The sequence below is a fragment of the Papio anubis genome, chromosome 6 (genome assembly GCF_008728515.1).
Source record: "Papio anubis isolate 15944 chromosome 6, Panubis1.0, whole genome shotgun sequence".
NCBI classification, from domain to species: domain Eukaryota; kingdom Metazoa; phylum Chordata; class Mammalia; order Primates; family Cercopithecidae; genus Papio; species Papio anubis.
In genome coordinates, this window is record NC_044981.1 from 50,616,315 (window position 1) to 50,637,333 (window position 21,019).

Below are 21,019 nucleotides of genomic sequence, written 5' to 3' on the forward strand. Positions count from 1 at the left end.
GAACTTTTATGCTCTGTTTTCCTTTTAAAACGGAATGCTTTAAATGGTACCCACATCACCTCTTGAATGCTTTGCTGCTGAGAAATTTCTTCTACTAGATACTCTAAATCATCTTTCTCAAGTTCAAAGTTCCACAAATCTCTAGGGCAGGGGCAAAATGCTGCCATTCTCTTTGCTAAAACATAACAAGAGCCACCTTTACTCCAGTTCCCAACAAGTTCCTCACCTCCATCTGAGACCACCTCAGCCTGGACCTTATTGTTCATATCACTCTCAGCATTTTTGTCAAAATCATTCAACAAGTCTCTAGGAGATTCCAAACTTTCCCACATTTTTCTGTCTTCTTTTGAGCTCTCCAAACTGTTCCAGCCTTTGCCTGTTGCCCAGTTCCAGAGTCGCTTCCACATTTTCGGGTATCTTTTTAGCAACACCCCACTCTACTGGTATCAATTTACTGTATTAGTTCATTTTCATGTTGCTGATAAAGACATACTCAAATCTGGGAACGAAAAGAGGTTTAATTGGACTTACAGTTCCACATGGCTGGGGAGGCCTCAGAATCATGGTAGGAGGCAAAATGCACTTCTTAGATGGTGGCAGCAAGAGAAAAATGAGGAAGAAGCAAATGCAGAAACCCCTGATAAACCCATCAGATCTCATGAGACTTATTCACTATCACAAGAATAGAATGGGAAAAACAGGCTCCCATGATTCATTACCTCCCCCTGGGTCCCTCCCACAACACATGGGAATTCTGGGAGATACAATTCAAGTTGAGATTTGGGTGGGACATAACCAAACCATATCACAGCATCAGATCTAAGATCCACTTACCTAATCAAGCAGGTCCACAAAAAACTCTTCACTCATCTGCAGCTACATGAGATTAAGAATGCTGGAGTGTGGCTCTCTAAGGGGGTTCCCACAGTCTCAGGAGATAGTTTTTATTATGGAAGCATGTACTATTTCTAATGACCAGGAATGTGCCGTGTAAACCACAGCCTCTGGGGCCTGTTAGCCTGGGGCTCAGATACCTGAAAGGTATCCAAGGGCATCTGAGGCCTCTTAAAGTGTCGCATGCAAGAAAGAGGATTATTTCCTCCTCAGTTGTGCCAAGATGCTGGTATTCTGCAAACTCTGACATCAGAGACATCTGAAGAACAAAGCTCACAATTACACCCATTTTCAAAAGATCCTTAAAATTTTGAAAAAAAAAATTGTATTTTCTGACCATTTTTCCTTTCCATTTGTATTAATTCACCTTAAAGAAATCACTTTTTATGAAAGATAAAAAATTATAAAATATTTGTTACCCTAACAGTGAAGATTTCATTTCAGTTACAATTTCATTCCTTCTTATATTTCCAGTATTTAGCTTTGATACATTTTTCGGGCTGTCTTTCTAACTGCCATGTTGTTTGAGATATCAAATCAAAGTCATTATATTCTTATTCAATATATCTTTCTCATTCCATGCCATTTTACTTATACTTCTAAGACCACATTTCTATGCCATCTTTTCATCAATTTTTTTTATTTCTTCTAACTTTTCATCAATTTTTTTTATTTCTTCTAGGGATTGTATTGTCAGATTATTAACTTCAATGAGAAAATCTTTTTGTAGGGAAAATACAACCCTTTTACTTCTCTCATCTTGTCGATTTCTCGTCACTAAGGTATGATCTCTTTTTATTTGCATAGTTTCTGTTAGTAAACTTGAAACTTTATTTCCTTAGAAAATACGTCATAAGGGCCAGGCACAGTGGCTCACCCCTGCAACCCTAGCACTTTGGGAGGCCAACGCGGGCAGATCACTTGAAGACAGGAGTTTGAGACCAGCCTGGCCAACATGGTGAAACCCTGTCTCTACTAAAAAATATATATATACACATATAAATTAGTTGGGCATGATGGCGCATGCCTGTAGTCCCAGCTCCTAGGGAGGTTGAGGCCTGAGAATCATTTGAACCCAGGAAGCAGAGGTTGCAGTGAGCCAAGATCATGCCACTGCACTCCAGCTTGGGTGACAGAGCTAGACTCTCTCTCAAAAAAAAAAAAAAAAAAGAAAGAAAAAGAAAGAAAAACAAAAGGAAATAGGTCATCAAATAATCTTAACTATTAAGAATCCATCTATTTTTACTAACATCCAATGATTAGTAAGCTGCAACCCAGCAGTTTAAATTCTAATATTAACATATTTTGTTAACTCAGCAACATTAGATTATTCTGCCAGTTGATATAAACTATGGATCCTTCTTCCCTTAATAATCTTAATAATACCTCTTAATAAAGAAACTATGTACAGTGAACTTCCTCCTGTTGCATTTATTTGTACTTGATTGCCTGAAACCTATTAGACATTCTCTTTTTATACCTCATAGTTGTAATATGGATCTAATTTACCAATGAATTCTACTTAGTTAAATTTGAATTCATTTATTTCTGAAGTGTCTCTTTATTAAAAAGCCCTACTTTTATTATATTTAGCATATGGGAATTTAAGATACATTGTTTTAGCTATTCTGCTTTTAAATACATCTTTCTGCCCTTAAATATGATCCACCTCAATTCTCAGCATCCAACATTTTTAACTGACTGCAGTGAATTGATCACATTCCCACCAATTAGCAATTAATTGACTAAAGATGAAGAAGCATGGTTTAGGAAGTTTGTATAGTTTATTTTAAATAGCTTAGATTGTAGAAGAGCCATGATTGTGACCCATGTATCTGACTCCAAATACCCTAAAAGAGCTTAGAATATTACTGGAAAAGATAAACACTCTCACAAAGAGAGACAGATGGAAATAAATGTTAAAAAACCTTTTTTTTAAAACAAGTGGTACATGCAATATGTGTCCTCAACTGAAGTGTATGGTTGGGGGTTATTCAATGAAATCTTCTCAATCTCATCCCTAGTTAAGAGGATGGTTCCAGGAGGAAAGAGTGAGAGATTAGTCAAAGGTCAGCAGAGATAGCCCCATGGATTTGAATGTGATCACAGGACAGGTAGGTAGGCTATGGGGCTATGGGAGTGCTGTAAGTGAAAGACCCTTCTGGCAAACATCAATCAGAGCTACAGAAGAGTTCTTTTCACTACCAGCTGCACCATCTTGCTTTCCATCGTTCAGCTAAGATACACCCTATCACCCTCCCCCATATACCCTACCACTTTCCTAAGTTGCCTCTTCTTCAGAGTCACATCTTCAAAACATCTTTATCAAGTATTGAAAGGAAAAATTACGATAAACAAATATGAAAGCAAAAAAAGCTGAACATACAAGATGGCAGATATGAAACTTAGATAGCTAAACTCTAGTCACAAATTTCTTAACCAGGAAAATGTTCTAAAGACATACAGGTCCCTGCACCTCTTTTCATCTGCAAGGATACCCCTACCTGAAATTATTTCAGGGTGGCCTTGTTAAAAAGGAGATTAGTCCTTTCCAGAATTCAGTTTTTAGTCTTTCAAGGATGCCCCACATTCCCTTCCCCCCAACTAGTCAGTTGCATTCTACCCCCTAAATCAGTGCTCTGAATCAGCCAAATCTGTGATTTCCCTAATCTCTGGCCTCTTCAGGTGAGAAAAGTCCTGTTCCAATCTGGGCCTAAGAAGTCTTGGGGGACTCTGACCCTCTCGGGGCTCTAGGATCATCTTGTATGTGTTCTCCTGGCCTATGATAGTGCTTGGCTCAGCCTTTAGTGAGACTTGGCTTCTTCCCCTTGAATTTCCCCAAGCGCAGCATCTAAGCAAAGACTCCATCACTACAGTATAGCATCAGGTGGCAAGTTTCATGTTAGTCTGGCTCAGTCCCAACTTCCCACACTCTTTTGGCCAAATCCCTAATTAAAGCTGTTTGCCAAATGTCAGCTGTGGATTCACCCCCTGAGAACAAATGCACACACAGATGAATCTTTGCATGTGATTTTAGGAGGTTACAGGTATTTGGAATCTCATTCATGGATTTTCTAGAGATCCATGGACTCTACATTAAGAACCCCTGTCTCATAACCTCCCATCTTTCCCAGGTTCTGGTCTAAGGAAACCATACAGTATCTAGCTCATGTGTAAGCACAGATGTCTCATAGCTGCAAATCTCATGTCGTCAATCTATCCTCTAAACTCTGCTCTCCTACAATGGACTAATAACAAAAGTTGAAGCCTTTATCATTGCAGTTTTCAAATCATGTAGCCATACAACCGTCAAAAAGAGAGGAACTGTCTACTCTCTGAAGAAATAATTTACAGGAGAAAAGACGTGGAGAAACAATGGAAACACTTTGAAAGACAGAAAACTAGCTGAACAGAAGCAGAACTGGAGTTATAAAGGAAGAGGCTGGGCAAGAAGGGCAGTCCCACATGTGGAGGCCTTGATGTAAAACTGAAAAAGTCCAAGCTATCCTATAATAATTTTACTTAGGAAAACCTTTGAGGAGAGCAATGGCTTAGAAAGATGGATGTGGTTTTGAGGAGCAAGATGGACAGCAAGGATGAGGGTCTAGAAACAGGAAAGTCCATAGCAGGATGTGGTGACTAAGGTAAAAGCATGAGGGAGTGGGGGTCTGAACAAGGATAGAAGGAACTTCTCCAACTACATGGCAGAACTATAGAGAATCAATAGGATTCCACAGCAAATTGAAATTGGTGACAAGACTCAGAGGGAGGTAGAAGGGGAAGAGGAAAAGATAATGAAAAAGCTTTGGGCTTAGTTGATTTGGAAGATACTGCTTAAGGATAAAACAAAACAAATTAATTGGATTTGCAACTAGAATTAGTTCAGTTAGAAATGAAGATAAATTTCCACTGCAGTTGTAGCATCTCTTTCATTGAATGTGTTTAGATAAAGCATAGCTGCTTAGCAAGTTTCTAACACCTAGCAGATTGACTGGATATGCTCTCAGGACAATTTCTATTTTTCATTCTGTAAGTCCATGAGTCTAACGCCATGTAGACATGCTGCCCAAAGTGGCAGATGAAAAGTGAAAAATCAGCCCATCTGGCTATTATGGTACATAACTAAGTTATATTTGTCAACTAGTAGGCAAGGCATTCTAATGAGCTGGATTTTTCTTTCTTCAAATGTCTTGTTATTTCATGAATCCACCCCACGTGAAGCAATCTCCTACTTACAGTGACAGCCTGGGCAGGTAGAACTTGTTTTCTATATATTCCACAATGCATAAAATTTTGAGCTTCATCAGAACTCATTATTGTAGATGATGCTTAAAAATAATAATACAGGCCAGGCCTGGTGGTTCACACCTGTAATCCCAGCACTTTGGGAGGCTGACGCGGGTGGATGACCTGAGGTCAGGAGTTCGATACCAGCCTGGCCAACATAGTGAAATCCCATATCTACTAAAAGTACAAAAAATTAGCCGGGCATGGTGGTGGATGCCTATAATCCCAGCTACTCAGGAGGCTGAGACAGGAGAATCACTTGAACCCGGGAGACAGAATTTGCAGTGAGCTGAGATCGTGCCATTACACTCCAGCCTGGGCAACAAGAGAAAAACTCCATCTCAAAAAATAAAATGAAATAAAATAATAATAATACATAATATTTACGATTCTGTCCAAAGAGCATTATAAACGGCATCTACTCTAATCCCTATAGTAACTTTATGATGTAAGTGCTATTATTATTATTGCCATTTTAAAGATGAGGTGCTTGAGGCTTAGAGAATATTGAGTACCAAGGTCATGTAGCTAGTAGGAAACAGAGTAGATCCAGGTGTGTTTAACTCCAAAGCTTTTCTATTAGTTTGTGAACAGTTTGAGTGTGTCTAAGCCAGTGGTCCTTGTAAAACTGTATATTCTCTGCTGCTTTTTTTAAAAGTAATTCTTCAATAAATGTGTATTAGATGGATAGATAGGATGGTTGAATGAATGGATAAATGGATGGATGGGGATGTTTGATGAATTAGGACAACCAGTAGGCAATACATATCTGCTAAGAACTACGCTCCCAAACAAAAGCATTTGTAGAGCCTTCCTGTTTGTACACCAGATACTCAGCTGAAGTGCCTCTTCTAGCAACAAGCATAAAGGCAGGAGATGAGTGTGTTTCTCACCTGTGTCAAGTGGTCTGTCAACCACTTCCCTGATGGCTATTAACTCATCATCTCCAGCAGATGTTGTGTTTATCCCAGATAGGGCCCTGGCTCCCCATCTCTCACTTTCAGGTGTTAACCTCACTACATGTGGTTGCAATGCTTTATACAGCATGTCTCACCAAAAAAAAAAAAAAAATCTAAAAACCACATAGGTTCAGCAGGATCCACATAGACGTGTATAAAGCACATAACTATTTTTAAAGGTGACAGACAAAATGTCTACATCCAACCTTTCCAGACAGGGAGGGCATCTTTAAAAGATAATAAATAGACATGTACTATACATCTATCATTTATGTTTGGCACAATACTAAGAATTACAACTTAATAAATTTAAGTGGAGATGGACTAAAAAATTTATAGATATAGATATACACACAAAAGTACATATACAGATTACATAACACACATACACATGCACCTTATATATAAGCTATATATGTGTGTATACATAATTGAAATATAATGCAATAAATAAAATAGAAGCAATTACAACATGCAGACTGATGCGAAATAATAGAGCTCAGAGCTGGAGGCATTCTTGCCAAGACTCAATGGTATGAAGGGAAGAAACTATGCCGTCTACATACATTTTTCCTCTATTGTGGAGAAAATTAACTTAAGAGTTCACAACTTTTAGAATATCTGCCCAGCCCACACCCCTCTTTGAGAACCGGCCCCCCAGCATCCCTGTGTGTTCTACATGATCCTGTCCAACCATTGCTAAATAGATACATGACTCAAGTCAATCAGACTCTCCTGAAAATGTGGCATGGAACTGAGAAATGCCTATCAAAGGGGACCTGAGAATGTGTGAACTTGGGAGAGCCAGAAGCATAAAGACAAAGATTATAGGAATCTACCGAGAGAGAGGAATGATACAGTTCAGGAAAGAAGGATTTTGAGAGATTAAGAAAGTAATTTCCTTGACACCTGTTAGTTTTTAGTTCTTGTTCCAGTACTTTCCTGAATCCCTGCTTTAATTCCTGCCCTTATATCTTTGAGGCATCTTTATATCCTTATAATTGATTTCTCATTTGTGCTTAAACTAGCTCTATTGACTTTCTATTACAGGCAAAGAAGGGAACTATATAATCTTCAAGATTCTTTAGCAAAACATAGGCAATAATATAAAAACCCTTATATATCCCACAGTATAATATGTATTTGAGCACAAATCTGACTAATATGATTTTTATCACTGTATTAATAGTAAATACTTTAGAATGATTTTAAAATACATTAATAGAAGACAAAATAAATTATAGTACATACATACAATTGAATTCTAGCCAAACATTTTTAAATGATATGTACATCAGAAAGTTTTCAAAATTAGTTATTTTTTACCTATTATGTTCTTATGCTTGGCATCAGGTTCATGGAGCAACTTAATACTGGTCAAATATTTAAAATGCTGACTACTGCAAAGTTTTTCTACAAAAACTAAATGCATAGCTAAATGCATTATGACCATAATGTCCTAGTCATTCAGAACAAAATGAAAACCAATTTGTTCACAGCCATCACATAAGATTCCTCTGTGACCCTCATATGTTAATTATGCTTCCTTCAACCTCCTTTTTAAGAAAAAATAAAAGGAAAAGAAAGAAAAATTCAACGATCTTCTAATCCAGCCAGGAAATTAAGCACAAATCCTGTTACCTTGATCCTCAGTAAAACATAGACATATATGCACCTGTCTTTGCACCTCCCTTATTTTTTTATGGAAATCTCTACTTCGATGGGATTACAAAATAAATAAATGTTGGGATTCTCATAGTCTAGACACAGGAATAGCCTAATCTAGCACTAGACAGAGAGGGGTTGTCACTAACCCCTCTAAAGCAAAGATAATGGACAAGGGTAGATGAAAGAGGTGATACCACCAAATGGATAAACCAAAGATAATTTGACAATTTTTGAGACTTCAAAATATCAGAAAGTCAGATGCAGAATAATTTTTTAATTGGCTTTCAGTATCAGTGTTTTTAGTGTGCCATAGTGGAAAAACCCATAGACTTGGAAGTCAGCAACATCTATGACCAAACAGGATGCCCACCTGCCCACTGGATGACTTCAGGCCAGTCACTGAAACCTGCCAAACCTTAGTTTTCTTGCCTGTATATTTGGACAATAGTATCCTAAGGAATTGTTGTAGAGATTAAATGAAATAAGAGAATGAATAATTTTTTTAAGTCTGACTCTTTGATGTCTACAATACTATTTATGTCATTGACCTTTGGTATCTACCATATGGCAAACCACTTTTTTCCATAGTCATCAGCCTTTATCTTGTAAATATTTTTGTTGATATCTTTTTTTATGACTATTGCCTCTGTAATTACTTAGAAGGTTTAACAAGCTTCATAGATCTCTGTCAATTTATCTTAGGCATTAAAATAAAAATTTGGGAGTCATCAAAATATTTAACAGTAGGCAACCAGTTAAATGGCCTATTTCTCATCTCTTTCTCAGGATGTTAGGTGATCAGTCTGTTTCAAACACACACATACACATACACAAGCTTTAAAAAAAGGGCAAAGTGTTTAGAATATATTGTAAGATGAGAAAAAAGTTTACAAAACAGTATTACAATGTGGCCCAATTTTGTAAAACAAAATACGTTTACTAGAACAATACACTTAAAATGATCCCAATTTTGTAAGATAACAGAAGGTGTACCTCAAAAGCTTATTTCTAACAACTAGGATTCTGGATTAATTATGCTTTCTTTCTTTTGCATATGTGTCTATGTGTGTAAATAGATAGCTATATAGAAAAAAAAAATAGACTTCTAAAATACACACAGAATGGCAGTTGGTTAAATTTAGTATAATCTATGGTAAACCTTGAAATCTCTTAATTGTTGGTGCAGTAATATATAAATCAGGAAGACAACTTCATAATTTGTAGCAAGGACTATTCCTTTCCAGTAAAGGAATAGAACGCCTGTGTCTGCTATCCAGGGCCCTGGTTTCTAGGTTTCCTACCTGAGAAGCCTAATTCATTATAAGCAAATAGTCTGGTAAACTCAAAATATGAATAAATGGACTACACTACCCTGAATGTCAGTTTCTCAAAAGCAGGGCTGTGTTTGCTTCCCCTGCTCTATCCTGAGTCCAGCACAGTGCCTGGCACATAATAGGTGTTCAAGAAACATTTGTTTAATGAATGTCTATTTCATCTAGGACACGTGGAAGCCTGAAGATATCTCCCTACTTCCTCACAGAGTAGATATTCATATGAGCAGATAACTAGTGTCCCTCAGACCCAATGTCTCCCTTTCCTCAAAAAGTTTCCTCTGACAGATTCTCACACACACACACATTCCTGTTCATATTAACATTGAATCAATATTCACTGAGCACTTAATACACGCCGGGCCACACATATTATTTCATTTACTACTTATAAGGCATGTTCTATTGTTATTTTCATGTTGTAGGTACGGAAACTGATATGTAGAAGGTGTAATTTTCCCAAGGGCACACGGCTATTAAGGTGGAACTGGGATGTGATCATGGGAATGTCTGAAGCAAAAAAATTGTCCTTAGCTAATATACTATATAGGACCATCTATAAGCCTCAGACAAAGATTTTATCTTAAAATGTAATGATAGGAAAAAAATCTACCTCAGGAATTAACTAGCTTTTTCCTTCTGAAAATGAGACTTATGTAATTGAGCATTTCTCCTTTCTTCTTTGGCTGCCAGGAAGCTCAGAGACAAATGTAAATATGTTGGCCCTTACAGACAATAACTTTGGGTTTTCTTTTCCTAGATCTTGATTTTTGTCTCTGTTTCCACATCCTCTAAGCCTGATTGATATTTCTACTTCTACTTTACTTAGCTGAATTTTTGCTATAATTACCTTAAATTCTCCGGAGGATTTCAGAATAAAATAATTATTTATTTGGGATAGAGAAATACATTATTATGTGTTGACTTTTTCATATTTCCAATTCACGAAGCTACCACCTCACTATAACAACCTCTATATTGCCTTTAAAAAACCAATTAGCAATTTGTTCCAGGTTCATATACTGTATCTTCCTTTTAAGTATATTCTGTAGTTGTCTTCAAATGATATTAACTTCAAAATTGCTGAAAAGAAAATAAAGCTGATAACTTAATAGCCCAACCACAATGTGTGGTTTGGTTTCCTTGTTTAATTTTAGACCCTACTTTTCAGTGACATCCGTTCAGACTTGAAACTTCAGTCACTTGCTGACCTTAATTCTTATAGTATCAGATGAAGTCAGCATTACCAAAGGGAAGTCCACCGTAAAACAAATTTGCATGTGCCTGCTAACATATAGGTGTATAATTCTACATGTATTGTTTGAAAAAAAAATGGAAAGTTTTCTGACCCACTTTAAATCAGTGTTTCAGTAAAATGATAAACTCACCTAAGGAAGAGGCTTGGTTTCCATGAGGTTAGTAGTTATTACTCAAAGGAGAAATTGACATGCTCATATTATCTGCTTGATTGTGAATTTTGATATAGGGATTGGGGAAACACTGTTGATGGCAGTTTTAAGATGACGTGATATGACACATTTTCTTTCTTGCATGGTTTGGTCTCTAATACAGCTTCCAGTCACTATCTCAGTGCTTTGAGATTAGTGAAGAGGACGTGTTAAAGGCAAGCCCCATTTACTCAGGCGATAAAGGCATTACACATTATTTGGAAGTCACCAGACACAGAATGCCTTTCTATCAAACACTTCAAATGAATAATGGCTGTTCAATGTTCTTTTGACCATACAGGTTGGGTTTGTTTTTCACAGATGTCTGAACAGTTTTGTGATCTGGTTCCATCAGATAAAAACAGCCTGGTGTGCACTAGGTAGAGGAAACATCAAGAATCAATAGTAGAAAAAAGAAAATTAGTCACTCAAAGGAGCTGCACAGATGGTCTTCATCTGGGCAAAATACCTACCAAGAGTTAGAATGACCAATGGTGAGGAAACAGGACCCAAATGTTGAAAAAGGATTCTGCCTGCCATCTCTCAGCACTCACCATTAACAATGACTCTACAAAAACATCCTCATTGTTAATCATGCCTTTAATTCATCATGTCATATAAAAAGAGAATTTTCTCCAGCAGGAATTCCAGTACAGGATGAAGCCTGTGCTCACCCACAAAGTGTTCTCATTCATCAGCTCACTGTCCAGGACGGCCCTCAGGAGCACAGTCATGTGAATACAAATAAGCATTATGCCGGAGAACAACAATGATGCTATCAGGCTGGTACCAAGATTGATACTTCCTATTTAAGAAACCATGTTAATTACATACGTATTAAGTTCCGGTTTTTGCAAGACAACACCGGTAACCTCAGAGATGAACTTCTAGTATATAATAGTATTGATACCTTCAAATTCGGGGTAGATGATCTAGAGCTTGATAAACCGGCTCTAAATCTGAGTCTCAATTAAAGCCTGACTTTATCAACTCCCCAAGGCCTTCCAGATGGCTCTCCATTGCAAATATTCTCCTCTCTAAACATCATGTCTTCCTTTTAAATGTCTGTTTGACATTGCTCCTCTTGTGCTGGCCCATTTGCAAAGTATCAGGCCCCACGTTTAAATTCCAAGAGAATTCTCTCCAGTGACTCATTATTCTCTCTATATTAAGTGAAGATCAAAAGAGTAGTCTTGCCTGGTGATGTGCACAGCATTAATCAAAATGGCTCCAATCTTTTTAAACAGCCAATGTCTTTCATTAACTTTAAGCAGAAACAAAGGCATGATGCCTCCTCCTATATTGAGACCTTTGTTACTTTTTATAAAATGGATATAGAATATGAATTTAAAATATATTAATCTCTCAATGATAACCTTACTACCTAAGCAAAAATTAAAATTAATTTATTTATTTTATCTTTTAGCAAGCCTTAATTTTCCACCACATTGAGACAAAAGACTAAAAAATACTCTGTCCAGGACACAAAAGGAAAAATGTTTCTTTCCATCCCTTACATTATTCTCTATTGCAAGTAGAAAGAAATACTGTTTAATGGCCTAATAATTTCAAGGAGCCTTGAAAATCATTTCTGTAAATCAAGAAGGGCAGAAAAATTTTACCACTATCATCCCTTCAAATGCATGTTTGGCTCCTGGGTATCTTTCCCTGTCTCCAGTTGCATACTTGCCCCCCACCCATTGAAGCTCTCAACTCACAACATGCAGTTCCCCATTGCTCGTGGTGATCTATTTCAAGCTCTCAGAGAAGCAAGACTGATAAACCTGGAAGACAATCACTAACAAAACAATCATCCCTAATTTACTACTCCCATTTGTTCTTTACTATATTCATTCTCCAGAAAATCATAGATGATCAAAAGATTACCTGGTGCAAAACTCATTTTATAAGACAGAAAACTAAGCCTCAAAGAGGTGATGTACCCAAGGGCATGGGTAGTTAGTGGCAGATTCACAATGAAAACAAAGGTGTCCCCTCATTCAGTGTTCTAGGCACTCTAATGCCCAGTCCAGCGTGCACTCCACCTCAACAGTCTCAGATTGAAACCTGAGCCAGCTGCCTCGGCAGACAAATGCAGAGGAAGAGCCCTCCCCACTGTACACACACTCTTACACTTTCAGCTGCTCCTCCAGGGGCCACAGGTTCTAGCTCAAGCAAATGTCTGGGAAATGAGCCATACTCAAGGCTGGACACACTCAGCTCCAACCACCATGTCAAAATGATCATTTTTAAACTTTTGTGAAAACATATTTTGTTTCCCCATTTTATTTTAAAGTATTTCAAAGCATAGCACACAGGCTGAATTACATAGGCACGGGAGGCAAGACTAGGGAAAACAGCTAGAGTCAGCTGATCCCCCTTCAACTTCAATAAAAATAGTTGACAGTAAGCACATTCTCCCCTCTTTCTTCCTTGCCAGAAAGCAACAACAAGGAATCCTCCATTCCAGGGTGATCCAGAATAGGCTATAGCCTCATCACACTACATTCAAAAGGATTAGAATGCAGAGCCAAAGCACTAGACAACTCAGTAGGGTTATTGAGATGCAGGTAGGTTCTAAGAAGAGTATAGAAAATTCCAAACTTCTCAAATAACATTACTCATACTGTCAATTAATCAAAATGTTGACCAGTTATTATTTACTAGTCACTATGCTAAGTGCTACAAAGACCAATAAGACTACTTGTCTTCAGGTAGCTTGCAGTCTAGCAAGAAATGAGCTACAAAGAAAACAAGAAAGTCAATATGTAAATGAATGGCATGCAGTGCACGAGAAATATGCATGAACAGCCCTGTATCAGAGAAGGACAAGCAATACAAAAGCAGTCTGTGAAGACCCATGTTGTATAAAGGGCCACATTAGGCACCACAGGAGTCACAAAGATGAAGAACTTCCTAGCCTTGAAGGCTGACTGTAAAATCTAAACATGGAAATAAACACATGTCTTACCCATAGCTTTTAAAGCCAAATAAAACACATTACAAAATGAAATAAAAGTTACTAGAGAGGTAGGTGTAAGCTACATGTGATGGATGGAACTATTTATTTCCAGGTGTCAGGTAATCAGGCCAGACCTAGAAGATACATTTAAACAGGATTTTGAAGGACAAGTAGCATTTTCATAACCTGAGAATGGGGAAGGGCATTTCAGAAACAATACCTTAACAAAGGGTGGGTAAGCTTTGAAAGAAGGCCTGGAGAAAAATCAGGACCCCATCAGCCCAGGTCCTGGAGCATGGTGGGGCATAAGGCTGAAAAGGAAGTTGTACGAACTCAAATATTAATTCAAATGCTAAGAGACTTACACTTCATTCTGTGTGCAAGCTAATGGCAGAAGCAAAGGCACAATCAGAGCCATGCTTTGAGAATCATTATTGCAAGGATGTCAAAGATGGTCTGAGGGAAGCAATTGGGAAAAGCAAGCATAGCTCGTCCAAGTGGGTGAGAGTCTGAGTTAGAGGAAGCTTGGAAATAGATGATGTGAGAGATGCTGCAGCTTCTGAGATTGCTGCCTGATTGTGTGTAGAGGAGGGGCAGTAGGGCTCATTCTGAATCTTGTCTTGAAAAGTAGGTAGATAGTGATGCCAAAACCAGGACTAGGGAAGTCACTTGAAGCTGCATCCTACTTCCTCTTCCATCTGTATCTGCTTCACCTATCAAGGATATCTACCATTACCGCTACAATTCAAGTGCTTATGGCCTCTCTCATTCATCAGGCAGGGTTTGTCTGGCCAGGAAACAGAAACCCCTTCAGGCATTTGCAACAGAGGGAGTTTGAGTCAGAGAACTGGTCACCCTGCTAGTTGAGATTGCCATGAGCAAGAGGCTGTTACCATTCCAAGGCTGCAGGGACAAAGGAGTGAGCAATCCTCTGGGAGACTGAGGAAGGAAGTTCCTGGTTTCTCCCCACTTTCCACTTCCCACTTTTACTCATCCGTCCTCCAATTCCCCTTTGGCTGAGCCCAGCTGAAACCCAGCTGACAGCGGAGTTTGAGCAAGCAGCCTCCAGGGTCAGCCCTCTGAGTTACAGGTAGAGCAGGACAGGGAGGAATGGATCTCAGGACAAACAGGTCCAGGATGCAGCAAACTAATTTTACACTCCAGCCATTGAATTGGAACTACTGGCCAGCCTCCCCCAAGTTAGCATGTAGAATATGGGATACCAGCTGAGTGCCTGAGAGGTATCATTCACCTCAATGGGGGTAGGGACAGAGAAGGGTAACATACAGTCAGCCACATCTATATCCACTGGCCCTTCCTTGTCCTAGCCCTCTGTATTCGTGAGAAGGAACTATTCTCAAGGACCTGAGTTCAAGTTCATCTTACTTAGAGTAGAGAGAAAAGAACAGCTAACTCCTTCTCGCTTTCCTTGTTATCTCCAATCATGTCTCCTCTCCCTTCTAGTTCTCATCACTCTCTACTCCCCACTGCCCTCCTTTTCTCCATCTTCATCACCTTTGTCCAGTTTCCATCCCCATTTTCAATTCCCTCCTAAAAACACCAAGTTGCTTGGTAGCATGCAGGGTTAGAACATGCCTTTAACAGTAAATCTCATGTCTCTTGAACCTAGTTATTTATTCCTTGAGCGGAATAGATATTCAACCAAAGAACTGTTGAATTCAATTAAATAGGATATATCTTATTATTAAAGTATTGATTCATTTTTTTGTTTACTTATATCATGGGAACTTGAGTCATTTCTGGAATTGTCTCCACAGTACCTAGCCAAGAAATCTGCGAGGAAAAGAAAGATCAAATGGAAAATCAAGGTGCATGACACCAGAAGACCTATATGTTATGTCAAACTTTTCTTTCCTCATGAACCATTAAAATAGAGCATAACTCTTCTGGCAGCCGTACATATGTTCATAAATACATAATATTGACCCATAGCATAGCACCTCTGCTCAGTTTCTAAAGAGTAAGAATGAAGAGAGGACATGGTCTTTAGGAACATGAATTTCTGCCCTTCCCGTTTTCCTTCCGAAGAAGAGATTCTTCTATGACCTCATTTAGGACGGAAATTTTAACCAAAATTGTATCACCCGTGAACCCACTGCGACACGCCACGTAAGTGACCACAGAAGGAGAAAAGCCCTATAAAAAGAGAGGCGATAGTGCTACATTTTGTCCATCTCGTAGCAGGCACAAACTCATCCATCCCCATTTGACTGGAAGAAGCAACAATGACTCCTGGGAAGACCTCATTGGTGGTGAGTCTGCACTAATGTGCGATGCTCTTATTGATTTGGACCAGATAGTATTTCCGGACCATGGGCATGAAATGCTGGGTTCTGACTATGGAGATCCAGGAATACCGTATATGTAGGATAGGAAATAAAAGCTTTGGTAGATATTTAAGTCATTGTGCAGCATTTTCAAGAACTGATATACAGCAGTTTGAAAGATAAGATTAAAACTGAAAGATAGCTATATTGGGGCTAAACCACACAAGAAGTGTCACATGATGCTGTGCAGTAAGAAAGAAAATTTATTGAAAGTCTGTTTTTCTGAGTACAAAGGATTTAATATAATTCTCCCACGGCATTTTTCTTTAAAATGGGTCACTATCCTTGAGATTTTGAAAGCCGTAGCAGCAACCTTTGTTTCCATTATCTCGTACCATATTCTCGGTACATCGAAACTATGTACTCTAACTAGATATAGGTGTAACTGTGTTTTAGAATAAATGGGTTTTATATTTTTTAAATATTTAATTTTAAGTATCTTTTTTGAAATCTGATTTTATTACAGAATCAATACATGTTAAATGTAGAACAACTGGAAAATATATCTAACAAAACATGAAGGAGATCGAGCTTTTAGTTGGATGACTGCCAGTAGCACCAACAGCATTTTTAGCATGAATATTGATACCACATAGATTTTCTATAGCTCTTTCTTCCAATGTGAATGTTTGACTTCACATTGAGTTTTACAGAATGTGGGACTGAGAACAAGGGTGCAGGAGGACATTTCTACCTAGAAAATCAAGGTTATTATTCCTTTCCAGACCTGACAATGATGCATGTGCTGATAGGCTGATGACATGCCATGACTTGACATTTTTACTAAAATTATTGCCAGCCAATGGATAACATGTCTTTCCTAAGTTAAAAGAAGAATGTTGAAACTGTTTTTAAAAAAAAAAAAAAATTAAGTCATAGTGTTAACACTATGTTGGTCATCTACCTAGATTTTTCTCTAGCTGATCTGAAAAATGTAGTATAGATTGTCCTGGAACATTGTGTGTTCTCTATGATCATCATCACAATCAATTTGTTGAAAGGAACCACATAGTAATCCAATCTCCAACCTCTCTCTTGTTTCCCATTCAATTCTAGCTACTGCTGCTGCTGCTGAGCCTGGAGGCCATAGTGAAGGCAGGAATAGCAATCCCACGAAATCCAGGATGCCCAAATTCTGAGGACAAGAACTTCCCCCGGACTGTGATGGTCAACCTGAACATCCATAACCGGAATACCAATACCAATCCCAAAAGGTCCTCAGATTACTACAACCGATCCACCTCACCTTGGAATCTCCAGTACGTAAAGCTTCCAGATAAAAATACTATATTCTTCATCCCTCTTATGCATCAGGCTGCCAGTTAAATCTCCCCAAGGGTGATTTTATTCATTTAGAATTACCAGTCAAACCTGGAAGGACCACCGTGAAGAGCAATTCTCAAACTTCCTATAGATATTTCTTTAACAAAGCACAGGACAGCCTCCAATAATCCCCATCCTGTTAGATCTAATTGTCACTGACACCAATAATCAACCCAAATTAATTATCATCATTATTCTAATATTTGTGAGACCCTAAGTCTATTGTTTATGTATTCAAAGAATAGACATTTATCAAAGGGGATTAATGTTTTTATTCTCTTAACCAGAGCTACCATTGAGAATATTTATTACAAATAATTAGTAATTAGGGTTTTTTACTTTTTTTCTTTTGCTTATTTTTGTTTTTGAATCCCAGTGTAATAAGTATCCCTGGGATATTTCCACCCCTTCGTGTGTTAGATAGTCTTGATCTACTTCCTAACATACCTATGCTTCCTGTGTCCTCAGCATACCCAGTATTTAGACCCCATCAAGGGTTAAATACACAAAGTATTTTGATCATTTGACTTTATACAAATAAGTCTCTGTTCTGTGGAGCCTACAGATTGGTCTGATTGTAGGATTTCTTTTCTTCTTCCCATTACTTGGAAGAGTCAAAATAAATCAATTCAAAAATCCAAGCAAATTATTCACTGAGCTAAAAGAGAGTGGGAAGAGAAGGTGATAGAGACACTTAACCTTTTGTTTCCAAGCCTTTATCTCAGCTCTGGGCTCTGTCCCATGAATGTGATCTCAGATAAAATTTTGATGTATTCCCTCTTCAAAGACAGATTTCAGCAAGTCAGATAAACAGCTATCTTATTCTAGATGGTTCCAAGTCTACTCTTCCTTTGGTCTTCTTCTGTCAAATATACCCTAAAAAAGTTATCATTTGTGTCAAACTTAAATTTTTTCTGTGGCCTCAGTCTATCTTATTTTATTCATTCTTCAAATAAATTGGGGAAAACCCGATCATTGTCTTCTTTTCTGTAACAATTCATGTGCTTATCCAAATTGTCCCCAAAGTTCTTCTTCAGACTAACATCATTTAAAGAATTTGCAATGCCTATAATTTGTCATCCTGTGAACTTGCCTCTCTTCATGTATTCCTGCTTTATTTCTTTCCCACTTCACCAGGAATTCACTTTCCTCCTGATTTTTCTCCCCTCTGCAGCCGCAATGAGGACCCTGAGAGATATCCCTCTGTGATCTGGGAGGCAAAATGCCGCCACTTGGGCTGCGTCAACGCTGATGGGAATGTGGACTACCACATGAACTCTGTCCCCATCCAGCAAGAGATCCTGGTCCTGCGCAGGGAGCCTCAGCACTGCCCCAACTCCTTCCGGCTGGAGAAGATACTGGTGTCCGTGGGCTGCACCTGCGTCACCCCCATTGTCCACCATGTAGCCTAAGAGCTCTGGGGAGCCCACACTCCCCAAAGCAGTTAGGCTTTCTGGAGAGCTGGCTCAGCCCCTCAGGAACCCTCACCCTTCAAAGACACAGCCCCATTTCGGACTAAACTCATTAGAATTCTTAAGGCAGTTCGTCCAGTTGAAGCTTCAGAGGTAACGCTTGGCCAAGAGATGAGATCTGAATTATCTATCCCTCTTTCCAAGAAAGAATTTGCTTCTTGTTTACTTTTTTAAGGGCTTTATTTATTTTTAATAGTACCAATTTGCTTCTTGTTTACTTTTTTAAGGACTTTAAGTTATTTATATATTTAATATGCCCTGAGATAACTTTAGGGTATAGGATTCCATTTTAATGAATTACGTACTTTATTTTGTATGTCTTTTTAAAGAAGACAAGATTCTGGGCTTGGGAATTTTATTATTTAAAAGGTAAAACCTATATTTATTTGAGCTATTTAAGGACCTATTTATGTTTAAGTATTTAGAAAAAGGTGAAAAAGTGCGATCAGTTCTGCCTAGGTAAATGTGAGATAGAATTAAATGGCAGCAGAAAATTTCTGAGTTTTTACAACATAAGGATATAGTATTTCCTCCTCTTTGTCTTTTAAAAGGCTGAAAAGAAAGACTAAACCTACTTTCATATTTATTAATTTAAATGTTGTAATTTGTTGAGGTTTTACAAGAGATATAGCAAGTCTAACTCTCTGTTCTGTTAAACCCTCATAATAAAATCATTCTGTAATAATAAAGTTTGGAAAGAAAATGTTTATTTGTTCTCATTAAATGTATTTTAGCAAACTCAGCTCTTCCCTATTGGGAAGAGTTATGCAAATTCTCCTATAAGCAAAACAAAGGATGCCTTTGAGTAACAATGACCTGGAACTACCCAATTCCAAGTTCTCCATTTCACAAGCCTTCAAGACTGACGACCCATTAAGGTTTTCATACTATTAGCCAATGCTGTAGACAGAAGCATTTTGACAGGAATAAAGCAAACAAAATAATGGCCCTGAGGAATGGCATGTCATTACTGAAGATCATATGGGGAAAATGAAACCCTCCCCAAAATACAGGAAATTCTGGAAGGAGACATTTTCTTCAGACTACAATGTCCAGTCTCTCACCTAGACTCAGGCTTCCTTTGGAGATTAAGGCCCCTCAGAGATCAACAGACAAACATTTTTCTCTTCCTCAAGCAATACTCCTAGGGCCTGGCTTCTGTCTGATCAAGGCACCCCGCAACCCAGAAAGGAGCTGATAGGGCAGAACGAACTTTAAGTATGAGAAAAGTTCAGCCCAAGTAAAATAAAAACTCAATCACATTCAATTCCAGAGTAGTTTCGAGTTTCACATCGTAACCATTTTCGCCCCCATGGCCCAGCGTGCTGTCTTGCCCTACTTCTGAAGGCCTCTAGAAATTCTCAGGCCACTCCGCAGAATGCTTCTTGAAAGACCTTCCTCTTCACTCCGTCTTGCTCCATCCCGTGTGCCCCAGCCCACCCAGAGGCCCACGGCTTTTCTCGGCCTTTTTCCCCATTCCAAATCCAGGGGTTAGCCTCTCCAGCCACCTCCTCTCAGTGTCATTTTGTGCTCACATCTTGATTCCTGTCACCGTCCCTGTCACCACCTTCCTACAGGAAATCCCCAGGCAGCTTCCAGGGACAGTTCCTCACAGCCTTTACGCTTTCAAGCTTCTCACTAAAAACCTGCTGCTCATTTCCGAGCTTTCCCTGAACGGTGGTGATGAAAAGAAAAAATTGTTTTTGTTTTTGTTGGGAAGAGGGGGTTGCAAAAGAATGTATATGTCTATATAGATAGATAGATATCTATATAGAGAGATATATATGTCTGTGTGTGTGTATATGTGTGTGTGTGTGTGTGTGTGTATATATCTCCATGATTCGAAACCATTATTTCCCACTAGATTTTGGGTGGGGGTGTGGGGGTGGGGAGAGGCAGTTGCTTTCCAGTTGCTTTTCATGTACAAAGAAAAATGCTTTGCTTTTATTCTCTCTTCATTTTCCCCAGTTAGCACTACCATGTAGCTAGTCATCCAAGCTAGAAATCTGTGTGGCTTCCCCGAATCTTTTTCCTTCTTCCTCTCCCTCATTCCTAACATCCACATATCACCAAATACTATATTCTCACTTCCAAAAGTTCTCCAAGGAACCCTCTCCTCCCCACCAATACCATACTACCCAGGTTGAGGACTACATCTATTCTCATTTCTCCGCCCCATGAGTGCCACAGCCTTCCACCTGTTCTTGCTGCCATTGTTCCCGTCTCTCAATCCATCCTCCGACCTGTACCAATGACACAATTTCAAATACAACAAAAAGCACCCCCAGCAATCTGGCCCTGCTCCCTCTCCTGTTCTATCCCAGGGT

The 21,019-nt window shown here is 38.6% G+C and overlaps 1 protein-coding gene across 1 annotated transcript; it reads left to right on the plus strand.

The window, feature by feature from the left end:
- The first annotated feature begins 15,442 nt into the window (after nt 1-15,442).
- On the plus strand, nt 15,443-19,714 carry IL17A (interleukin 17A). Its single transcript, XM_003897728.4, has 3 exons — nt 15,443-15,822; nt 16,954-17,156; nt 18,395-19,714. The coding sequence occupies exons 1-3, from the start codon at nt 15,796-15,798 to the stop codon at nt 18,630-18,632; spliced, it is 468 nt and encodes a 155-aa protein (XP_003897777.1). The 5' UTR covers nt 15,443-15,795; the 3' UTR covers nt 18,633-19,714.
- Nucleotides 19,715-21,019: the final 1,305 nt, after the last annotated feature.

Excerpts from the sequence above, each read along its gene's own strand:
- IL17A (XM_003897728.4), top strand. The coding sequence starts at position 15,796 with ATGACTCCTGGGAAGACCTCATTGGTG. Across the intron at positions 15,823-16,953 it reads CTGGGAAGACCTCATTGGTG|CTACTGCTGCTGCTGCTGAG; the intron begins GTGAGTCTGCAC and ends ATTCAATTCTAG. Across the intron at positions 17,157-18,394 it reads ACCTCACCTTGGAATCTCCA|CCGCAATGAGGACCCTGAGA; the intron begins GTACGTAAAGCT and ends TCCCCTCTGCAG.